The sequence below is a fragment of the Periophthalmus magnuspinnatus genome, chromosome 7, assembly GCF_009829125.3.
Source record: "Periophthalmus magnuspinnatus isolate fPerMag1 chromosome 7, fPerMag1.2.pri, whole genome shotgun sequence".
Classification (NCBI taxonomy): domain Eukaryota; kingdom Metazoa; phylum Chordata; class Actinopteri; order Gobiiformes; family Gobiidae; genus Periophthalmus; species Periophthalmus magnuspinnatus.
The window spans coordinates 415,141-439,355 of record NC_047132.1 but is presented as its reverse complement, the minus strand read 5'-3'; the positions used below and the strand labels follow the sequence as shown (position 1 = coordinate 439,355).

General features: G+C 41.3%; 1 protein-coding gene across 1 annotated transcript in view; it reads right to left on the bottom strand.

Moving 5' to 3' along the window:
• Positions 1-24,215, bottom strand: part of cacna1db (calcium channel, voltage-dependent, L type, alpha 1D subunit, b) — a 114,889-nt gene that overhangs the window by 4,762 nt on the left and 85,912 nt on the right. Inside the window, exons 33-49 of the mRNA XM_055223145.1 lie at positions 23,108-23,191; positions 21,189-21,230; positions 18,516-18,644; positions 16,664-16,729; positions 16,473-16,564; positions 15,309-15,468; positions 14,591-14,718; positions 14,352-14,448; positions 14,089-14,191; positions 13,070-13,171; positions 9,084-9,220; positions 6,966-7,073; positions 6,520-6,875; positions 4,948-5,082; positions 4,575-4,723; positions 2,833-2,945; positions 2,401-2,535 (exon numbers count right to left, since the gene is read on the bottom strand). Coding sequence (XP_055079120.1) covers positions 2,401-2,535; positions 2,833-2,945; positions 4,575-4,723; positions 4,948-5,082; positions 6,520-6,875; positions 6,966-7,073; positions 9,084-9,220; positions 13,070-13,171; positions 14,089-14,191; positions 14,352-14,448; positions 14,591-14,718; positions 15,309-15,468; positions 16,473-16,564; positions 16,664-16,729; positions 18,516-18,644; positions 21,189-21,230; positions 23,108-23,191 — 2,136 coding nt within the window. The remainder of the gene's footprint in view (positions 1-2,400; positions 2,536-2,832; positions 2,946-4,574; positions 4,724-4,947; positions 5,083-6,519; positions 6,876-6,965; positions 7,074-9,083; positions 9,221-13,069; positions 13,172-14,088; positions 14,192-14,351; positions 14,449-14,590; positions 14,719-15,308; positions 15,469-16,472; positions 16,565-16,663; positions 16,730-18,515; positions 18,645-21,188; positions 21,231-23,107; positions 23,192-24,215) is intronic.

Below are 24,215 nucleotides of genomic sequence, written 5' to 3'. Positions count from 1 at the left end.
CCTGTGTGAAGGACATCAAAACCTGGATGACCTTGAATTACCTGCTCTTAAATCCTGAAAAAACAGAGGTCATTGTCGTTGGTCCCAAAGGTCAAAGAGATTCTCTGTCAGACCAGATAATCTCACTCGACAATGTGAGTTTAGCTTCTAGCCCTACTGTAAAAAATCTTGGAGTCCTATTTGATCAAAATCTCTCATTCACAGCCCATATAAACCTAGCTTGTAAAACCGCATACTTTCACCTGCGAAATATAACTAAAATTAGAAATATTTTACCTAAACGATGCTGAAAAACTCATCCATGCATTTGTTACTTCCAGACTTGATTACTGTAATTCTCTGCTCGCTGCCTGCCCCAAAAGTACTATAAAGTACTATAAAGTACTATAAAGTACTATAAAGTACTATAAAGTACTATAAGGAGCCAGTTGGTCCAAAATGCAGCGGCCAGAGTCCTAACAGGAACTAAAAGAAGAGACCACATCAGTCCTGTACTAAAATATCTGCACTGGCTTCCTGTCGAGCTTAGAATCAAATTCAAAGTCGTCCTCCTGACATACAAAACCCTAAACGGTTTGGCCCCATCCTATCTGCAAGATGCTATTGTCCCGTACCACCCAAACAGAGCACTCCGCTCTCAGAATGCAGGACTATTAGTGGTTCCTAGAGTGTCCAAAAGTACAGTGGGAGGGAGAGCATTCAGTTACCAAGCTCCTGTGCTATGGAATCAACTCCCTGCTGATGTTAAACAGGCCCCCACAGTCTCTGTATTTAAGACCAGGCTTAAAACCTTCCTCTTCGGTATAGACCAGGTTACATAGTGAGGGAGTTAGGGACAAACCCGGGATAAGACAGGCTGCAGTAGGAGTAACTAGCTGGGGGAAGTATGGCAACCTGAGCACTATCCTCTGCTTTGTCCTATTTTCTCATCAGCAATGCTATTCACATGTTGTCCCCTGTCCCACTCCCCCTGTGGGGGAGATGCCCCGATGACAGCTGGACCCTCTCCTCCTCCCCCCTCCCTCCTCCTCGCCTGGCCGATTTTTCTTGTTTTGTCTGATTTTTCCTGTTGTTTTGTTTTTGTGTGTATATCACGGTGGCTGAGTGGCTCATGTCTCACAGCAGAAGGTTTGGTTCAATCCCTGGGTTGCCCAGGCCTTTCTGTGTGGAGTTTTTCATGTTTCTCCTCGTGTCTGGATGGGTTTCCTCCGGGTACTCCGGTTTCCCCCATCAACCAAAACATGAACGCCCTTCGAGACAACTGTTGTTGTGATTTTGGGCATTACAAAAATAAAATGAATTGAATTGAATCATAAATGAATACAAATTCTTAAACAGAAGTGCGGTGCTCAGGACCTGTGCTGATGGCTAAATGAGGATGTGGTTACATTCATAAAATCCATCAGTCCTTAAGTGGACGGCCGCTGATCACTCAGCAGCTAATGTTGAGTGAGGAGAGGAGGATGAGAAATATTAGTGTGGGACAAACTACTACATCTGTCAATCTTTCACCATAGCCCCCAATTTACACCAAAGCAGTAACAGTGTGTAAGTGCAGCATACAGGCAGGGTGCTCAGCGCACGCACACGAATCACTTTTTATTTTTACCAAGAGGACAATCTACACCAGCAATGTCATACATGTGTCAAGGGTAATTATGCTACACATCGTCCAAATTAGGTTGAAGCTCTAATTTTTAAGTGCCAAAGGCTTTCACAAGGGAAAGATAGAAAATAAGTTCTCTATAAACAGTACAGTCACATAAACACCATGTGTCACATCTAGGAACCCAGGGAAAAACTCATGATGGACTACAAAAAGTGTATATCCATTGGGGATAAATATAAAACACTTTACGTCAAACATTAAGTTTACGAGGACGACTCATGAAGGAAAAGGCAGATGGTGTCCAGACACAAACTTAGATGATAAGCAGCCTAATTAATGTGAGCACCGCAGCCACAGCTTATTATTGCTATGCAAAAGCTTTGTCCCTCTTGTAAAGTTGTTTTAAAATGTAATTAATCTGCCATCCTAACAATTGAATATGTAAGCAATATAAAACAGTTTGGTATTTAAACATGATCATATACAGATGCTAGTGGTGCAGGAGCAGCTCTGGTGCCATGTGATGCTGCAGCTCCAGGTATAAATTCTGGGTGAGAACCAGTTGCATGTGCAGGTGACTTAAATTATAGAAAGTTTGGCTTTTAAATAATTGATTTAGATGTCTGAAATAATATAATTTTTAACTAAAAAATTCAAAAGTTCAAATAAGAAAGTTTTATATCACGTTAAAACACTGACAAACCGTCGCACACTTTTAACATGACGGTTTGTTACCTCCATTTCAAAACTACAACACAGATTAGAGGTCAAAGTTCAAATTAGCTGCAAACCTGTATGAGCGGGGTGTAGCAGGGAGAGGGAGACCCCGGGGGAGATGCTGGAGGAGTTGCCCAGGAGCGGGGAGAGCGACTGGACCCAGAGAACCTCTGCAGTCTGCTGGCATCAAGACCAGCCACTGCCAGCACCTGGACGAGAGACAGGAGGGTCACTGAGAAGTATATGTGTAAGAGTATATGTATATGTATATGTATATATGAATGCGTATATATGTGTGTGTATGTGTGTGTAGTTAGTTACTTTATCGTCCCCGAGGGGAAATTTGTCTTCACAGTCAAATCACACAGAGAAAAACGCCATACATATATACAATGCCACACAAACACATCACATATAACGTGTATAGACTGTGCTGTCGCAGCAGAGCGTGCACCATCAGGTGTATGTATGTGTATGTATGTGTACGCACACATAAACACACTGACCTGCTGCTGCATCAGGTGCAGGGGCAGAGCGGTGATGGGCGGAGACGGAAGAGGGGCTTCCTCACTGCCCCATCCACGAAGACACTCGAAACTGAAGGTGGACTTGTGAGACACTGAGAGCGAAAACATCTTAATTATATTAAAATGTAAAATACTCAAGTGGTGTATTTGGTTTAGGGTTAATATCTTAACCCCCAAATTCACTTTCACTGTTACGTGGATGACACCCAGCTCTACATTTCCAGTAAACCCAACTCTACATTTCCACCCTCCTCCCTGACAAACTGCCTCACTGAAATACAAACCTGGTTCACCTCAAACTTCCTCAAACTTAACGGCAATAAAACAGAACTCCTACTCATCGGCACCAAATCCACCCTAAGCAAAATAAATCCTTTTTCCATATCCATTGATGGCTCCTCTATCTCCCCCTCCCCTCAGGTAAAGAGTCTGGGTGTCATCCTCGACAGCACACTTTCCTTCACCTCCCATATCAACAACATCACCCGGTCCGCCTATTTCCACATCAGAAACATCCACCGCCTCCGTCCCTCACTCACCCCACACACCACCGCCATCCTCAGCCTGGTCACTTCCCGTATTGACTATTGCAATTCTCTTCTGTTCGGACTCCCACAGAAATCACTCCATAAACTCCAACTGGTCCAAAACTCAGCTGCCCGCATCATCACACACACACCCTCCATCACCACATCACACCTGCACCAGCTCCACCGGCTCCATCACGCACCACATACACTACAAAATCATACTCCTCACATACAAAGCTCTCCACCACCTGGCCCCTCCATACCTGTCTGACCTCATTCACATCTCCACACCCGCCCGCTCCCTCCGCTCCTCCTCTTCTCTGCACCTCACTGTCCCTCCTGCCCGTCTTGTCACTATGGGGAGCAGAGCCTTCAGCTGCTCTGCTCCCCAGCTCTGGAACTCCCTCCCTCACGACCTCCGCAACACACACTCACTCCCACACTTCAAATCTAAACTCAAAACTCATGTGTTTAGAAAGGCCTTCTCACCCTGACCACTCTGACCATAACTGCACTGTCTTTTAATCTATATTTGCTTTAATCTATATTGGTTTTTAAATGTATTTTTAATAATTTTACATTGTTTCAATTTGTATTGTGTATGTATGTATGTACAGCGACCTTGAGAGCCTTGAAAGGCGCCTAACAAATAAAATGTATTATTATTATTATCTGTCTATCTGTAATTACTTCATCTAGTTAGCCTTGCCAACCAAATTCTCGTGATTTTTGTGAGTTCATAAACTCTAGAGAATCAGTCTTGAGCAGCTCCGGCTGAATCGTTTTGCATAGGTCCAGAACAAACTGACCAATCACAGGGCAGTACTGTGGTTCTATAGAACTCTAGAGCTACACATATCAGTCTGGAGAGCCAGGTCAGGACCTCGCCACATGGAAAAAGTTCAATGTATAAATCAACAAAAGTGAAATCATTTTTTAACAATAGCTTTAGAAAGTGGTGCCATTATTCAACCCCAAAGACATGATTATTGTCAGTTGAAAAGACTTCAAGCTACATGTAGAGCCAACATCAATCAAATAATGATAAAGTCAACATTTGTGGATCATACGTTTGGAGATTTCTTCCAAAAAAGAATCTCCTTTAGAGTTATACAGACCCCAGCCCCCATCTGAAATTATCACCTCATCAAATTCTAGTGAACACAACCTATAAGTACGAGTGAGGTGTACCCTGAGGGGAGGGCAGGAACCATTTTCTTGGTGATGGCTTATCCTCTTGGAAAATCAGCTCCTGGTCGTCGTCATAGAAACCATCAACCTGCTGGTCACCAAGGTAACCATCCAGGTCCCCCTCAGAGTCCAGAGGTGAGCTGGGTAATCTGAAAGAAGAGGTAAAGAGGCTGAGGAGGCTGGTGGCTCTGCAGCAGTGGTGAGACAAGGCAGAGGAGGGGTTTGGCATGTAGCTGGTGTTGGGAGCATTTATGCTTGTTTAAAACCAGTGCTTAAATATCTGGCTTAAATAGAATATTTTGTAAAGAAATAAAGTATTTTTTATAGCAGCAGTAATTGTATTTTCAGCCTTCCTGATGCTGAAGCTCTTTACCTCTCTCCTCTGGGGCTCTCCTCTTCGCTGTAGTCCTGAGACCCCCTGTCCTCCTGGTCCTCTGAGCCCAGCTCCGGGTCACTGTGAGCGGGTTCCTCTTTGTGGGTGCTGGGGTACATGGCTCCACACTCAGATCTGAACAAACACCCAGCAGGTACAATAAAAGATTTGACTTTTATGCACTACCAGTTCATCTATTTGGTGATGGTTGGACTTTTGATTCAGACTGAATGCTAGTGCAGAGGTTGGGCGTAGTCTTTTTTTGTGAAACAAACCTAAATGTAAAGTAGATGGTCCCATTTATAGAGTGTCTCACTGTTTAGGCACACAAAGTGACTTATACCACAGTAGCATTCACATTTCAGATGCACACGTTCACACAGCAGTGAACACAGACACAGGAAAAGGGTGACGTGTTTGGCTCAGCTACACACCCCACTTATCACCTCTGACTGCATCAGATCTACAGTAAATCCATTGAGTCATTCTCACTTCACGGTCAAATAGTTTGCACCTAATGAAAACACCAAAGTCAATTTCATGTTTCAATAGTGATAAATATAGTGTTTATTACTGTTCCTTGTCATTTTTTATCAATTTTAGTGCAAACCAAGTACATTTGCAGCTTTCTGGTGAAAAACACCAAAATGTACATGTGTGTGCACCAAACAGCAGGTGCACAACTGCGCTCTGCAATGGATGTCACATACAACACTCACATTTTAACACAATCCTACAATCCAAACAAAGCACAGTGTGTCATCTTACCAGCAAAACAGAAGAGCTGAAGAAAGGAGAAAAAGAAATAGCATGCAAAGATTCAACTTGTATCCACTCAAAAACACATCATGTCTCCAGTACGGGGCCTTTATAGTGTCACAAAGTATTGATGCGTGATAATAAATCTACCAAACTCCAAAGTCCTCTTCTGCTGGGCACAGTGAAAGCATAATTCCCAAATAAATGTGGAATATCCAGTGTGTAAAGTTTGCCATAATTCTCCTCTTAAGTTATAGAAACAAAAAGCATGTGCACCACAACACTGCCTTTGATATAAAGTGTGAATATGAGGAAAATAAAACTTAAACTTAAGTGCGTGTAAATCCACATGAGGATCAGCTGTGCAGCTCTGGTTCATTTGTTTGCACATTTGTTTTGAGCTAAAACTGAACCGACGCCTAGTACAAAGTACCTTTACTCACATTATTATTACAATGATATTTTTAACATATGAACTTAAGTCAAAATATATATGCCGGTATATATTTTTCTGGTCGTGACCACACACGGCGGTCTTGCTAGATCTCACCAACCACTAGAAATTGTAGAGGACCCTGAAGGCAGCACAAACTGTAAATGTTTTTGACCAGAAATTGGCAAATATACCTAGTTCGCTCAAAAGTTCCCAAAAAATGACTAGGAACAGTAGATAATGCCATTAAAACACCATATATACAATTTTTTTTTTACATTTGTTGCTTTGTGACCATCAAAAAGCTTTTTTAAACATTTTACTCCAAGACAAAGTTGTCCTGCTCCACCTGACGCCCAGCGTAAGTGATGTGTTTCTACCTAGTGGAGAGGGACTTCCAGGCCTGACAGTGCAGTCTGCTGTAGGGGGAGGAGCGCAGGTGCTTGGCTGAGGCAGGATGGTCCCTCAGGAGGAGCCTCTGCTGCCCCCTGCTGCTCAAGGACAGCACTGTGGGGGTGTTGGCGTTATTCAGGTTGGCGTTGGACGGGATGGGGGACTGCCTGGAGGAGTTGCAGTAGTGGTTGAGCAGAGGAGGGGAGGGGGAAGAGGGCTGCTCAGGGTGGGTGCGGTCTAGAGTGGAGGGCAATATCTGGAGGGGTCTCTGGGTCACTGTGGTGGGCTGGGTCTGGTCTGCCCCCACGTGGTTGACATGGTTCCCAAACAGGCCGCCGTTTCTCTGTCGAAACAGACCATGCATGAGTCTGCGATAAAGCCTGCTCTACTCTTCACCAATAATGTTAATAATGTAAATAATCCAAAAGCATACTCTGTAGATGTCCTCGTCCTCCTCGTCCACTAGTCCCTCCTCCTGCAGGTCACATGATATGGCCCTGCGGATCTCAGGACCGATGTCGTGAAGAGTACGTAGACCAGCCTGGAGAAAACATTCTTAGCATTTTATGTGAATGAGCAACACAAAATGGCACACAAGTGTGAAGTGGAAGGAAATATTTTACAAGATTTCCAATTTTTTGGAAATGCAGTGTGCAAAAGTATTCAGCCCCTTTTTCTTGAATGCAACCTGTTGCTTTTAGAAGTTGCCTGATGATTTTTGACAGATTGAATGTTGACCTAATGACTAAAAAGAGTCCACCTGTGTGTAATCTTGTCTCAGTATAAATGCAGCTGTGCTGTGAAGGACACACAAGTTTGTTAAGAGAGTGTTGGGGAGCAAACCACAAAATGAAGTCAAAGGAGCACATCAAACAGGTCAGAGAAAAAGTTGTGGTGAAGTTTAAACCGGGGCTTGGATCTAAAAAGATTTCCCAAGTGTTGATCATCTCAAGGAGCACTGTTCAATCCATCATCTGGAAACGGAAAGAGTATGACACAACTGCAAACCTCCCCAGACATGGCCGTCCACCAAAACTTATAGAACGAACAAGAAGAAGAGCAGCACTCATCAGAGATGCAGCCAGGAGGCCCATGGAGACTCTGGAAGAGCTGCAGAGATCCACAGCTCAGCTGGGGAATCTGTTCACAGGACAAATATTAGTCGTGCACTACACAAATCTGGTCTTTATGGAAGAGTGGTAAGAAGAAATCCATTGTTGAAAACCTTAAGAAGTCTCGTTTACAGTTCACTAGAAGTCATTTAAAGGACACAGCAAACATGTGGCAGAAGATGCCACATGCTGTGCTGATGCTGTCCCCACAGTCAAACACGGTGATGGCAGCATGATGCTGTGGAGGTGCTTTTCTTCAGCTGGAACAGAGAAGCTGGTCACAGTTGATGTGAAGATGGATGGAGATAAATACAGGCCAATCTTGGAAGAAAACCTGTTGGAGTCTGCAAAAGACTTGAGACTGGGGTGGAGGTTCACCTTCCAGCAGGACAACGATCCTAAACATAAAGCCAAAGTGACAATGGAATGTTTTAAAGTAAAACATATTCATGTGTTAGAATGTCCCAGTCAAAGTCTGGACCTAAATCCATTTGAGAATCTGTGGCACGATCTGAAAACTGCAGTTCACAAACGATTCATCAAATCTGACTGAGCTTGAACTGTTTTGCCAGAAAGAATGGGCAAAAATTTCAGTCTGTAGGTGGTGGAGACATACCCCAAAAGACTTGCAGCTGTAACTGCAGCAAAAGGCGATTCCACAAAGTGTTGACTGGGGCTGCACTTTACAGTTTTGTTTTTATCTGAAAATTATGTATAATTTTATTTCTACTTCACTCTTATGTATCACTTTGTTTTACTACATAAAAAGCAAATAAAAAAATATTGAAATTTGTGGTTGTGACAAAATTTGAAAAAGTTCCAGGGGGATGAATACTTTTGCAAGCCACTGTATGTATGTGTGTGTGTGTGTGTGTGTGTGTGGGTATATATATATATATATATATGTTGTGACATATATATATGTATATATATATATATATGTTGTGACATATATATATGTATATATATATATATATGTTGTGACATATATATATGTATATATATATATATATGTTGTGACATATATATATATGTATATGCATATGTATGTGACAATGTTTTAGATATGGGGTTTGTTCTAAAGAACACATACCATGCATTCCTGTGGCTTTAATTCCCTTTTAAATGTGTTTTGGTCAACTTAGTATTTCACACTTAACTTAAAATTTAAAATAATACCTTCATAATGGGAATTAACATTTAGGTATGTTTTTGATGACGGACGGCACTATAGCAAGGTTAAAAGGTCAAAAAAGTAAATTTTGCATAACTCCTCATAATTTTGCAAAATTCCTCTTTTTCAGCCACAGAACTCCCCCATAGCTGAAAAACTGCTTGTATAATGTGGACCACCAGAAGGAGTGATTTCATGAAAAGATGTTTCATCTTTGGATGACTCATTTTGTACATTGATCTAGTTGTGTCTGGAGGTATGGTACCTGCAGAGCCATGGTGGTGTTGATCCGGTCCCAGGAGCGCCGTCCCACCAGCCCTTGCTCCTTGCGCCTCTTGAACTTTCTGAAGTAGTCCTGTATCAGGAAGGTGGCATAGAACTTCCCCACTGTCACCTCGTCATCTGAGACACACACACCCGGCTCTCCAGTCAGGGCCCAGTATGTGGCCCCGAAAACACAACTAGTCTACACACAACTCTACTACACATGACCAGGGCATCCAGCTAACTACGACAGGAACTACAAATGATCACAGCATTAAACTAACTAGCTGAAGGACTACAAATGACAAGAGCATCAAGGTAACTAACAGAGGAACTACACACGAGCAGAGCAGCTAATGCAAGCTTTAGCATAAGGACTACAAATGACCAGAGCAACAAGCTAACACAGGCTTTAGCACAAGGACTACAAATGACCAGAGCAACAAGCTAACACAGGCTTTAGCACAAGGACTACAAATGACCAGAGCAACAAGCTAACACAGGCTTTAGCACAAGGACTACAAATGACCAGAGCAACAAGCTAACACAGGCTTTAGCACAAGGACTACAAATGACCAGAGCAACAAGCTAACACAGGCTTTAGCACAAGGACTACAAATGACCAGAGCAACAAGCTAACACAGGCTTTAGCACAAGGACTACAAATGACCAGAGCAACAAGCTAACACAGGCTTTAGCACAAGGACTACAAATGACCAGAGCAACAAGCTAACACAGGCTTTAGTACAAGGACTACAAATGACCAGAGCAACAAGCTAACACAGGCTTTAGCACAAGGACTACAAATGACCAGAGCAACAAGCTAACACAGGCTTTAGCACAAGGACTACAAATGACCAGAGCAACAAGCTAACACAGGCTTTAGCACAAGGACTACAAATGACCAGAGCAACAAGCTAACACAGGCTTTAGTACAAGGACTACAAATGACCAGAGCAACAAGCTAACACAGGCTTTAGCACAAGGACTACAAATGACCAGAGCAACAAGCTAACACAGGCTTTAGCACAAGGACTACAAATGACCAGAGCAACAAGCTAACACAGGCTTTAGCACAAGGACTACAAATGACCAGAGCAACAAGCTAACACAGGCTTTAGCACAAGGACTACAAATGACCAGAGCAACAAGCTAACACAGGCTTTAGCACAAGGACTACAAATGACCAGAGCACCAAGCTAACACAGGCTTTAGCACAAGGACTACAAATGACCATAGCTCCAAGCTAACACAGGCTCTAGAGGACTACAAATGACCAGGGCAACGAGCTAATATAGTGAAGTGAAAAAAGTGGAAATAAAAACTTCTGAAGCATGTCTTTTTGTCTATCATTGTATACATGCTGTATACAATGATAGACTTTTGATTTAGAATTATTTAAAAGTCATTTCACACTTTTACACAAAACTAAATAAATAATAAACGCATCATGTACAACACTTTTTTTTCATAGATTTACAGATGAGTTGGTTTCCTCCCTCGTCTGGCGAGAGAATGAGTGTGGATGTAAAAGTCTGTCAAAGCAAGCTAATGATAGACCTATCAGAGAAGACAGTATCCGGTTCTGCAGCTTTGGGCCTTATCTCTCTTAGATGGTGTGGTGTCATTTCCCATGTGAAAAGAGAGTCACACTTATTCACACAGAAAGCAGATAAAGCACATGAAGCATTTAATGGTAAACCTAGGCAACTGACCAAAACAACAAACACTAGAGAAGACTGGAGAAGCTCAAACACATGCATAAGCAGCAGAGCTGAGTGGTGTTGGTCCACTGTCTCCACACTAAACGAGCCATGCAGAGGAGTGTGTGTGCTCTCAGACACACCAAACTCAGAGGGGAATTGGAGTAAGGCTCATGTGTGCAGGAAATGTGGCTTTTTCTAATCATGTAGTTACACTTAGTTTTCAGTTTTGAGCACTATAGACTAGTCTTGATAACACTTCAAGTGTAAATGTCTACATGTGGAGTAAGAATTTTCGTTATATTTCAAAATTTACTTAATTTTAACAATAACTTAAATTAAGTCAATTACATCTGAACCCATTGTGGGTCAGGCTGGGGTCAAATGGCTGAGGACTCGCTTCTACCTGTTACTTTGTAATATCTTTATTACCTCTATTCAAACCCATCTCCAGTCTGCTGCTCGCACTCAGGCGGCTGCAACATAGAGTTTGCTGTGTATTAAATAAATTATGTATTAAGTTTATGACAATGTAATATATTATTGGAATGGAAACCAATACTACATTCTACTTATTAGAAGAAAACAACTTCAGTGTTGATATTTAAACTTAAATTTAGCTTAAATATTATGATTTTAAAAGCCACTTTTGCGACACACTTGTGACAGCTCTAACTGAAGGGCTCTGTTCAAAAAAGAAATATTCTTTTATTGTTAAATTTTGCAATGTATCAAATTAACTATATATTATATAATATGAAATTAAAACAGATTTGATTTTAAAAATTATCATTCAAATATTAATTTAAAATGTTATCAAAGATAAGATAAGTTACTTATTCTGGTAGTTGTACCAATTTACTGCCAAAATATTACAAAACTATTTTGCACACTTTTTCAGGATGAGTTTGAGTCGACATTACAAAGTTCTATGTCAATATAGTGTTGGATTTAGATATGGAGCAGGAGAATTACTGAAACTAATCTGTAGATTTTGGCGTTGTTGGACTGTTACAGCAGACTGTCACTTATGTAAATCAGGTACAACATTTGCGGATTTTGGTGTGGGATATTTCTTACAGTGTAACAGACTGATTTCTGTATTTCATTTCTGGAGAGAGCCTTGGTTGTTTGTATTACTAGTGCAGGTGCCAGTAGTTCATGCCACCAGCTAAAACAGGACTGCTCCAAAGAGCTTAGGGGGAGCTACAGAGAAGAGGACTGACAGGGGCTACTGAAGCTGGAGCTGCAGAAGAAGAGAAGCTCGGCATAGAAACAGAAACATAGTTAGCGACAAAGCTAACAGCAACATTACACACAGTACACGCATGGAGACATGCAGAGACAGAGGCTGCAGCACAGAGGCACAGGGGCATGGACACACTGGTCTAACACACTCATGCACCACACTGGGACTAATAATCAAGACTATGGATATGACAAATGTATATTATAGAGTTAAACTGTGGTTTTATAACAAATATCTTAATAAGGAAAGAGTGTTTTAGATAAATTAATTGCTAAGCAAAATATAAATAAGAAATTCTGTGCCCTGTGTAACTTATTTTTTTCTTTATCTGAATATCACTGATAAAAAAGAAGATAATATTTATTTCAATTTTAATTGCTATTTAAATTGCCCAAGATATGAAATAAACAATAAACATATTGGTTTTACTGAAAAACTATCCTGGTGATTAATGTACAGTTTATTTATTTCAATTTAGCAAAATCTTATGTTTGATTTTATGTTTTGGTCCAATCAGAAAGGCAAAGCATGTTTTTCACCAATGGAATGAATGTTGCATATAGTACCTTTAAAGAAGACATATTGTGCTTGTGTCTGCTATATAGTTATAATCTATGACACCCGTGGATCATGTTACAATTTGGACATTTTAAAACTGTGGTGCCTGAGCTGATGTCGCCATAAACTTCATCACAACAAAGAGCCATGCAGTCAGTCGGCACCTCCGATGGAGCGATGGAGCGAGTAGTGAGAAACAGATTTTTAAAATCCTGCTTATATCACCAATTAAGAAAATAAAAGTACAAAGTAAGTAGAGAGGTGGGCGTATACCGGTGAAAATGGGGGTAGATCGGAGCAATGACATCTTAAATACAGGAGTATTAAGATTACTTATGCATGCATTAAAATCTTAGAAAAGTAGACTGGGCACAATGTGTCTCGTTTAATATCAAAAACACTGGATTTGTAATACCGTTTGAGTTTTTGTGCTAAACTAAGCTATACTCTAGACCTGTTGTGCTGTGTTGTACAAACCGCCTGCAGGGGGCACCACTTGGTCCAGGAGCTTCATGCTAGTCCTCTTCCAGATCTTCTTGATGACGGCCCTCAGCTCTTCGTTGGCCTCGTCCAGGTTTCCTTCGGTCACATAATCACACATAATCGCAAACTGCAGCTCGGGGGTGGGTAGAGTAGCCATGAATTGTACTCAAGAGTAATGTTATTTCAGAATAATATTTCTCAAGTAGAAGTACAAATCTATGGTCCAAGAAATTATTCAAGTAAGAGTATACAAACTATATGAGGAAACTACTGCTCAAGTAAGACAAAACTTTAAAGTGGAACTAAACATTAAATCACCTTTTTACTACTAAACTGTGTATATGGTGATTTAATAGCATTGTGTACACTTCCTAGTCCTTTTTTTTAAAAAGAAATTTTCATGCATCTAGGTAAATTTGCAGCTTTGTGATCAAAAACAGTCAAGAACTGAGTGTGTCCTGCCTCCACTGCAGTTTCAAGTACTACATGACACCACACAGGACTGGGCTGATTATAGCCAGGTGTTTGTTATCAGAAACACCTGGCTGTAATCAGGCCAGTCCTGGTTGAATCAGGGGCAGAGTTTGAAAACATGGATACCTGTTAGACCAATTACACTGTTCCTTATACTCCCATACCCCTTGACTCTCTTCTTTAGTCATCCAGGTGCAGCTCTATTTGAAATGTGGGGAGGTATTTAGTCCCACGTTATATAATGCACAAAATCTGGTCTTTTCAAAGGATAAATAACAAAAAAATAGAAAATCAAATCTGAAAGAGCGATGCAAGAATCACAAATGTTTAAATCATTTTATATTGTCACTGTAAAGCTTTTGTCACTTGTAGACTTACTCAGTGGAAGAGTGTCCAAAACCTCTCTATTCAAGTAAGTACTGTTCCACTATACAATATATCACTCAAGTAGGAGTATGAGGTCCCAAGAAGTACAGTTTTACAAAATGACTCAAGCACATGTAACTGAGTACTGCCCCCTGTGCATATGAGCTTCTCACCTTCAGTCTTGATCTTGAGAGCCGTGCGCACCAGAGCGAACAGCGTGGCATTAAACATAACTGTGCCGTCGCTGTTCAGGGGCATGTTCATGGCAACCAGCCGCTGTAATGCAACACACAAGAGGAGTTCACAAGCATGTAAAGTAAACCTCATTGGTGCTCTAAACCAATTATAACAGGATTTTAAAAACTGTATGTTAACCCAGGACTGTAGAACGCTGCTCTAATTAAAGCTAGGATATGTCACATTTATTTTCACTGACCTTACAGGCCACGCGGTGAGGACAGAGCTTCCCAAAGCCCAGAGGAGGCTGGATCCTACGCAGCAACGTCACCACATCCAGGTGTTTGATGCGACCCCTCAACACACACAGAATTACATGATGCAACTCAAAAAATCTGATATCCTGTCTGTTTTGTAGTGATGGTGACAAGGTAAAACCTCACCAAAATATGCCAAATAAAAGAATACTTGTGTACCAGGATACAATGCAGTACTCACTTGGCCTCGGGATCGTACTCTGACCAGATCCTCTTGAACTCATCCAGGTGGTGCGGCCCAAGAATGGACCAATCACGTGTCAAATAGTCGAAGTTGTCCATTATGACAGCCACAAACAAGTTGATGATCTAAAAACATATTGACCTATTGTTATACAGAACATAAAACATATGTATTTTAACAATAGTATTGGATATGCACTGTATCAGTTTGAGGATAGCAATGCAAGGTTAGGTCAATAAATTAATGCATTAATAATAATAAATAATATTAATTAATACAACTATTTACTTGTTGAACATTTTACAATGCAGTTCAGAGGGATTTGTTGAGTGAGAAATATGCCAGTTATAGAGAGCAATTTGAGGAAAATAAATAGTGGCACATTTTGCCATATGGCCCAGCCAGAATGTTTCTTGTTTTCATTTCTAAGCTATTGCATCCAAATCATTTCCTGTGTGGATCAATAAAGCATTTGTAAGTTAAATGCAGTTCTCAAAAATGTCCCTCATATCCTGTAGCTTTACTCGTGCTTCTCGTACAGACAGAGCAGACATGTCTCTGTACAATGGGGTTAAAGAATGACAGTTCAGATCAGTTATGTGAAGATTAATGGTTGATATGGTTTGGGCACACCAGAAAAGCACAGAGCCATTTCCCTCATATCCTACAGCCCTCCTCCTGCTTCTCATACACACAGAGCAGAGGTGTGAAGTACCAGAAAAGCACAGAGCATGTAGAAGCTGATGAAGTAGATGATGGCGAAGCCGCTGCCACATGTGCGCTCCTCTCCAGGGTTATAGTCCGACTCCACATCGCAGAGCTTACCAGGCAGACAGGCCAGCATGATCTCCTGCCACGCCTCCCCGGTCGCACACCTACAACAGCAATGGTACAGCGCTCACCCACAAACCAGAAGCTGAGTGATTCAATCCCAGCTCCAACTAGTGCATAACTGTGGTTCCTATAGCCTCGTTTCCATTGGCACAGTTTGTAGAGGATCGGTCCGGCCGCAACAGACTCGGAGGATACTAGCTCCACAGTGTGAATCCCAGATTGCTTTAGCTAAGGCATGGTTAAAATAAACAAATGAGATGAATGGACAAAAGAGAAAGCAGACTCAGGTGAAAACAAGGTGACAAAAAGCAGATATAAACAAAAAGTAATCTTTTCTCACCAAACGCCAACTTGATCCTGTGATAAAGCACCGTATTTCCAGTGATGGCAACTTATATGTTGAGATGACATGTTAGTAAAACAAAGCTAGCATGTTCATAACACCGGATTCCTGTTTATCGATGCACGGCACTTGCTTAAAGATAGCAAAAATCTGACATTTCTAGAGCAGTAAATGCATCTAACATAAGCCAAATCCAATGCATTATGTAAAGAAAGGTTAAAACATGGCAAAAAGGTGCGGACCACTGAAATAAATACAGAAAAAGCTGACAATAAACCAGAAGTAGTTTATGTTAGGTTTAGCCATGTCTCAGCGCCACAAACTTGGAATTACTAAACATCTTTATGTGAACCACTGAAATCAACCATATAAGTATAATCCAGATACAATTTAGAAAACAGGAGCATGTTTTGAACAAGTGAACCGTGCCAATGCAAAAGAGGCGTATGTTCTATCTGAGTGTACTGTGTTGGAGGCAGCCAGGTTTTTGTCTATTTGCTCCAGGGCGACTATGGCTACAGAAGTACAGTAACTTCAGCATCACTGAGTACTGAGATGTAAAGCAACTCTGATTGTCTAGAAAAGCAGTTAATGCTGCATTATTTGGGGTACCAGACTATTTCTTGTACATTTTGTGTTTTTGTCCATAGAAATCAGAGGGAACAATACTTTAACATGGTTAAAAGCTCAAAAAAGTCCCACCTGAAGAGCATGAGGACGGCCTGTGGGAACGTCTGGAAGTTGTTGTTGCGGTTGATCTGTGTCCCGTCCACCATGGCGATTTTCCCAAACACCTGGACATGCACACACACACACACACACACACACACACAGATCTCAGTACAAACATGACAAACACAACAGGATCATGTTCACACTGTGTGCTTGTGTACCTGCATCCCAATGACTGCGTAGATGAAGAACAGCATGGCAATGAGGAGAGCCACGTAGGGCAGAGCCTGAGGGAAAACAGATCACTCTATTATTCAAAGTACATCCTATTATTTACTACTGATGTGTAAATACCTATAAGTCACATGCAGCGACCTGTGTGTCATATGATTGGTTCATTACTGATAGTCAATAGAATGTAGGCATAGCCACGGGAAGGTCATTTTGGATGGGGATGCAGAGCTTTATTTTTCAAAGAATGCAGATTTTGCATGTGTTATGAGCCTGCCTATTTAACATTTCAGCCTCTGTCATCTACGCAAAAATAAAATCTAGTTTGGCCCGTGTGCGTGCTCAGTCTCACTTTACCACACACATCACATGAGCATGCACCAGAATTAGATAAACAATGATACTGCCCTCTACACGCCCTCTACAAGGAGCCACGTTGTTTCTTCCTCTTCATCTAGTCTGGGGTTGTCCTTTTCTCTGTTCTTTTGCCAAAAGTCCTCCACAAAATAAGAGCGATACACTGCTGTCACTGTGTCAGCGCTCAATGCTCACAGGTTAGTGCGCCCCATATGAGCGGAGTGCGCCCCATACGAGCAGAGTGCGCCCCATACGAGCGGAGTGCGCCCCATACGAGCGGAGTGCGCCCCATACGAGCGGAGTGCGCCCCATACGAGCGGAGTGCGCCCCATACGAGCGGAGTGCGCCCCATACGAGCGGAGTGCGCCCCATACGAGCGGAGTGCGCCCCATACGAGCGGAGTGCGCCCCATACGAGCGGAGTGCGCCCCATACGAGCGGAGTGCGCCCCATACGAGCGGAGTGCGCCGCAGATGAGCGCGCGGGCCATCGCATTCAGGTTTAGTTTACCAACAATTTAACATTCACGCAAACAGTATATTGCAGAAACGATTCAAAAAAGTAAAAATATACATGTATTTAAATACAAAATGTGAACTTTTAGAATGAGTTTATTTTGATCTAGGAATAGATCTAGTTTTGCTCAGGGCAGATCCAACAACCAATGAGCCTTCTTGCAGCTCCCTTGCTATTGCACCCCCAGCAGCCCTAATTCCCACAGTTATGAATGTAGATTATGAAATTGAATCGGGTGAGTGCAATAGTCTTAATCCACAAATGTTGTTTTTTGGCACAAATCACTCTAAATACAATTTCAAGAATGTAAATGAGAAGGGAATCAACTATGACATGGTTAAAAGCTCTAAAAGTAGATTTTGCAGAATAGATCCACTTTTAAGTAACCAAAACAAGCACTGCTCATATTATGGTCAGATTTATAACAGTATGAAGTACAGTGTTTTTTCTTACTGAATAAATGAACAGCAAGGTGTCTGCCGCAAATGATTGACACACAAGTGCTGGAACACTGCGCCCCCTGGTGGATGAGGAGCTTTACACAGTTAAATAACATTCAGTGCCATAGGATCAGGTGTGTCTATTGTTGTTGTGATACAAAAATGACTTAGATTTCACTACTAAGGAATAGACTCAATTTTCAACACCAGTTTCAATATTATGAAGATAATAAAAACAAGACAATCATTCCTTAAACAGGAATTGGGGCCTGAGACATAATCTGTTATATGTATGTAATCCCTCAGTGTCCAGTAGGTTCATAGTGGTCCATGGGTGTGTACTAGTCTATGTGTCTTATACTTGTGAAAGACACAGCTCAAGATCATTGTAGATATTCAGGAAAGGTGCATTTCTGTCCTGTGAATGTGACTTTTAAATTGCTGATACCTGCTCAAATGAGTCTAGTTTCGATACCAGTTTTAGTATAGATTAGTGTCTGATAACTTCGTCCTGCATGTTAGTGCTGTACCTGAAAGGACTTGATAAAGGTCCAGAGAAGAGTCCGGATACCTTCCCCTCGGCTCAGCAGTTTGACCAACCTCATGACCCTGAACAGCCGGAAGAAGGTGATGGAGATGCGCGCGCTGTCCTCTGTGTTCTGTGGCAACCAAATACACAATTAAAAACAACGCAATCAATAAATCTTACTGTACCACCAATTCAACCAGGACAGACTCTAACAGACAGGGATAGAAGAGGAGGAGAGGCTGAGTAGGGTGGTATTTTTGCTGCTGTGGTGGAGATGGGGTGAGGAGAGATTTTTATAGTATTTATATGATTTTTGAGAGGCTGAAAAAACAGAAAAGGTGGGTAGTACTACATTTACCTAAGCAAGTTTTCAGAGTACTTTTCTAACAGCGTACATTTACTCCAACTTCACAAATATCTTTATTGAAGTAACAGTACTCTTTGAAGTTTTGAATCCTCTTCCCACTGCGAGTAAATCTACAGGTGAACATGAACATTTGTGTTTCTTGCAGCGTTCTTTCACATATGATTTAGTTTGTCTAATTTTTGTGTCTATTACTTTGAAAATACATGATGTCGTGCATTATTTAGTGTTTTGTCCTTGAAGTTACATTAACTTCAAATAATAAATCAGATGTTATGTCCGGACAATTACTCTTAAATGTTTTTTTACCCATACAAGTAATTTCTTGAACCACCACTTTGTACTTTTTGAACTATTTTGAAGTAATGTTACACTTGCTTGAGTAAAGGTTTTAGCTACTCAACCCACCTCTGGCTAACAGTGAGAGGAAGTAGAACTATGAAGGAAATGCAGTCTTCCTGGTTGAATTCAGACATATTCAGTTAAATGAGGCATCTCAAATGTGGCATTCAAAGAGCATGCAGAACAATGAGTTTGAAAACAGAGAAAAAAAAGATCATTTATGGCTGACAGTAAAAGTGCAAACCTACAAAAAAAACACAACAAAAAACAAAGAATGATCTAACAAGACAGTGTTACTTTCTCAATGCAAACACTTAACAGTCTAAACTTTAAAGAGAACTGTGGATGAGTTTTAGAAATCAGAGGGAGCCAGTTTTACAAAGCGTTCACATTACGCTGCTGAGGTGTATGGCTGTAGTGTACATGTGTGATATTGTGTGTGTGGCTCAGAGAGTGGACAGTGAAAGTTTGTATTGTTGACTACATTAATAGCATTGTGTATTGTGTCATTTATTTCTGTAAATCAGATAATAATATTTAGGTATAATCTGGTGCTTTTATGAGATTAATGTCTCTGTACATTGTCCCTTCAAATAAAGACTAAACTAAACTCAAACGAAACTAAACATTAGGTTTGTCAAAAGCACCAACACCCAGATTTGAACTAATACTAAAACTAATACTGAAACTAGACACTTTGAACCACATCAATACTGAAAAAAAATAATAAACAGGACCAAATCTGGAGTGTTTTTTTAATGGTCGTGATTTGTATCAGACAAAGACCATAGGGTAATATTAATGGAGTACTTTGTATCTTTTCTGGTTGAGGGATCAAAACCGTTTATCTCTATCTCTGTGGTATCAAAATCATGTTTAACAATTTTAGTATCACGACACTAGTTCCTGTACATTAGACCAAATACTGACAAATAGTTTGAGATGTTTTTTCAGTGACATTAAAGGCGACACTAAAATGGATTACTCATGACTCAAAACATGATGAAAGAAATACTATTCTAGGTATGTTTTTGATACAGACTCAAAAAGTAAGATTTTTCTTCAGTTTATAGCATAATTTACAACATTGTTTTGGTGCAAACGGAGCTGGAGGAGAGAGTAGGGTCATTTCTCATCATTTCAAACAGATATAATCTTTTTGGAGATATCTTGTTTCATCAAAAAAGTGCACACAACAAGAAGGTCAGAACGTTCTCACAGTTTAAAAAAAAAACATTCCGGTCAGAGAGAGACATTTTAGGTTTAAACAAACTTGATTTCAGTAATGAAACTGGCAACCCAAACTAGACAGTCAGATGATACTTTAACCACAAAGTGTCCTGTTTTGCAAGAGTGGTTTAGGTTTTGTTCACAAAGTTCTACAAACATTGTGAACTGTTTAGCAAAGAGAAGTTTCAGAAAACACGCAAAACCAATAAAAAAATAAGTAAATAAAGTAATAAGTAACAATAAAGCAGACCGTGTCATGCACTGTTGGTTGTTGCAGCTGTTTGTTGTTAAGATCTCAGGTAACTATTTCATTACTCAAAAGTACATCATGCTTGATGATGAATTGAACTGTGATATAGTGGTTCAGTGCTTTTCTGTTAAATGTGCTATGATCAATTACATTTAGTGACACTTACAGAAGCACTGCTATGATCAAACTGGCCCCGGACTGACAACAAAATATGCAAAATATTCATACTATTTTCAACAACATGTACAAATCAAACCAACACATTTATTTTGAAACCCTGATGCCATGCCATGCACTGGACCCACCCAAACCCCACCCACAGCAGACTCACACCCCACCCACATGTGAACAGAGACATGGTGACCCAGAGACGTCACACTGCATAACAAACAGCATCCATGTTTTTATGAGACACGCCCCGATGGCACAATGATTGAATGAAATGGGGATGTGGGAGGGGCTTATGCAGAGAGGGAGGGGCATCTTACCCCCGGCTCCACTATCACCTTGACCACCGGGAGCGCTGTCGACTTGAAATCAAAAGTTAATCTGAAGTTAAACTAGCAGAACTGTGTCCACTGTAAATAGGATAAGTACATGAGTTGGAATGACTTTTACAGATATTATATGAAATTCTCGTATTCATAGGTCTCAGGTTCTTGTTTAAAGCCGCCATTTAGAATTTTTTGTTTTGAATTGTTAGTTGCTATGGAAACAGCAAAATTTTCCATCTGATTGTACCATTATAATGAAACCCATGAATAGAGCTAAATTATTAGAGTTGTTTCAATGAATCTGGTTTCTATTACGCAAAAATAAACAAGAAATATTTGACTCCATTTTGCTTTAAAATAAATAATAAATAAAATTATTTATATATATATATATATATATATATATATATATATATATATATATATATATATATATATATATATATATAAAAAAAAAAAACCAAAAGCACTTTGAAAAACGGGATGCACCGATACGATGGCAGATATTGGCACTGAAAATTTTGATGGATCAAATCCAGGCTTCAGTTGATATCACATTTTGGTCTACAGATTGGTGTAATTAAATGATTTACTGCCGTCCCAAAGCATCTCGTAATATTAAACTTATATTTTTACAAAGCTGTTATGTAATTACTTTGAATGATAAAAACAGCTACAACAGTACACATTTTTGACCATATGCTGTTTGTGTTTGAAGGAAATAAATGATATTTTCAGTCTTTGCCTTAGTATCTGTTGATAGTGGGCAGTGGCATCACTATCAGCATCAGAACGGAAAAGGCTGGATAGAAATGCACAAAAATAAAAATGTATAATTAAAATGTAAGTCATTTTAACTCATGTATTTTTAATAAAGTAAATGAAGCATCTCACACTCAAAATAACCAATATGTTCATACTGGAAAAAAATATCTTACCAAAAATGCCAAAATACACAAAAAACACTTGTAATATGTGCATATGAAGTGTTTATGGACACATGTATTTAAAGGATGTCCTGGTATTTAGAAAAACACATCCAGTATATCACATATAGAGATAGACACAGGCATCACGGTGCATTCAAAACATGTGCTAAAGGTCGTATGTTCTGCTAAACTGACTTTTAGAACTTAAAACCATACTGTTTCCATATGTAAATATGTAGTCCCACCTTGTGATGTCATTAGCTGGTAATCCAGAAGTGCTGTGTTTTTAAAGTCCATATACTTTCACCAGACTCATCACTCGTACACAGTTTTTTAATTAATCGCTATTTAAAACTAAATATCGTCAGAGTTCATCTTCCAAAGTTTGCTCTTTAAACTTTAACAGTCACATCAAATCAATAACATTTGCAGGTTTTTACCATCTAAGAAAAAATGGCAAAAAAATCGAAGGTCTAAACCAGACTTGGAGAGACTTATCCATGTGTTTGTACTTCACACATGTGTCCTGTGGCTCAGGTCTGTGGCTCCTGTGGCTCAGAGAATAAACTTTAAAGCAGCTCTGCTTGTGAACAAGTGTCTCCATGGACCAGCACCAAAGAACATCTCCCACATGAGCCACAAGAACCATCTCACATGAGGAGGACTACAGGGACAGGCCTCCTGCTGGTCCCAGAGTCAGGACTAAACATGGAGAATCAGTTTTATGCAGCTAAAACCTGGAACAGTCTTCCTGAAGATGTGAGACAGGCCTCTACTCTGACAATGTTTAAATCCAGGCTCAAAACAGTTCTGTTTAGCAGTGCATGTGACATACATGTTGAAATACTGAAACATTTAGGTGTATGGACTTTAAAAACATGGTGGAGCACTTGAGTTGACCTCGTGTGTGATTTTTGAATGCAGTCTAAAGCCCGTGGTACACAGACACAAGCGTGTAGCGTGTGCAGTGCGTGTGCTACTTACATTGATCTCAGTGATGGCAATGTCAACCACGCTACCCACAACAATCAACGCGTCAAACGTGTTCCATGCATCAGCAAAATAGTTCTGAAGCAACAGACACATCCAGAAGCACAGAGAGAGAGAAGAGGAGAGAGGAGGAGGGAGGAGGAGGAGAGAGGAGGAGAGAGGAGGAGGGAGGAGGAGGAGAGGAGGAGGGAGGAGGAGGAGGGAGGAGGAGGAGACAGGAGGAGAGAGGAGGAGGAGAGAGAGGGAGAGGAGGAGGAGGGAGGAGGAGGAGACAGGAGGAGAGAGGAGGAGGAGAGAGAGGGAGAAGAGGAGGAGAGAGGAGGAGGAGAGAGAGAGGAGGGAGAGGAGGAGAGAGGAGGAGGAGAGAGAGAGGGAGGGGGAGAGAAGGAGGAGAGAGGATGAGAGAGGAGAGAGAGAGAAGAGGAGGAGAGAGGAGGGGGAGGAGAGAGGGAGGGGGAGTGGAGGGGAGAGGAGAGAGAGAGAAGAGGAGGACAGAGGAGGAGGAGAGAGAGGGAGAAGAGGAGGAGAGAGGATGAGAGAGGAGAGAGAGAGAAGAGGAGGAGAGAGGAGGGGGAGGAGAGAGGGAGGGGGAGTGGAGGGGAGAGGAGAGAGAGAGAAGAGGAGGACAGAGGAGGAGGAGAGAGAGGGAGAAGAGGAGGAGAGAGGATGAGAGAGGAGAGAGAGAGAAGAGGAGGAGAGAGGAGGGGGAGGAGAGAGGGAGGGGGAGTGGAGGGGAGAGGAGAGAGAGAGAAGAGGAGGACAGAGGAGGAGGAGAGAGAGGGAGAAGAGGAGGAGAGAGAGAGGGAGAAGAGGAGGAGAGAGAGAGGAGGGAGAGGAGGAGAGAGGAGGAGGAGAGAGAGAGGGAGGGGGAGAGAAGGAGGAGAGAGGAGGAGGAGAGAGAGAGGGAGGGGGAGAGGAGGAGAGGGGTGGAGAGAGGAGGAGGAGAGAGAGAGGGAGGGGGAGAGCAGGAGGAGAGAGGGAGGGGGAGAGAAGGAGGAGAGAGGAGGAGGAGAGAGAGAGGGAGGGGGAGAGCAGGAGGAGAGAGGGAGGGGGAGAGAAGGAGGAGAGAGGAGGAGGAGAGAGAGAGGGAGGGGGAAAGGAA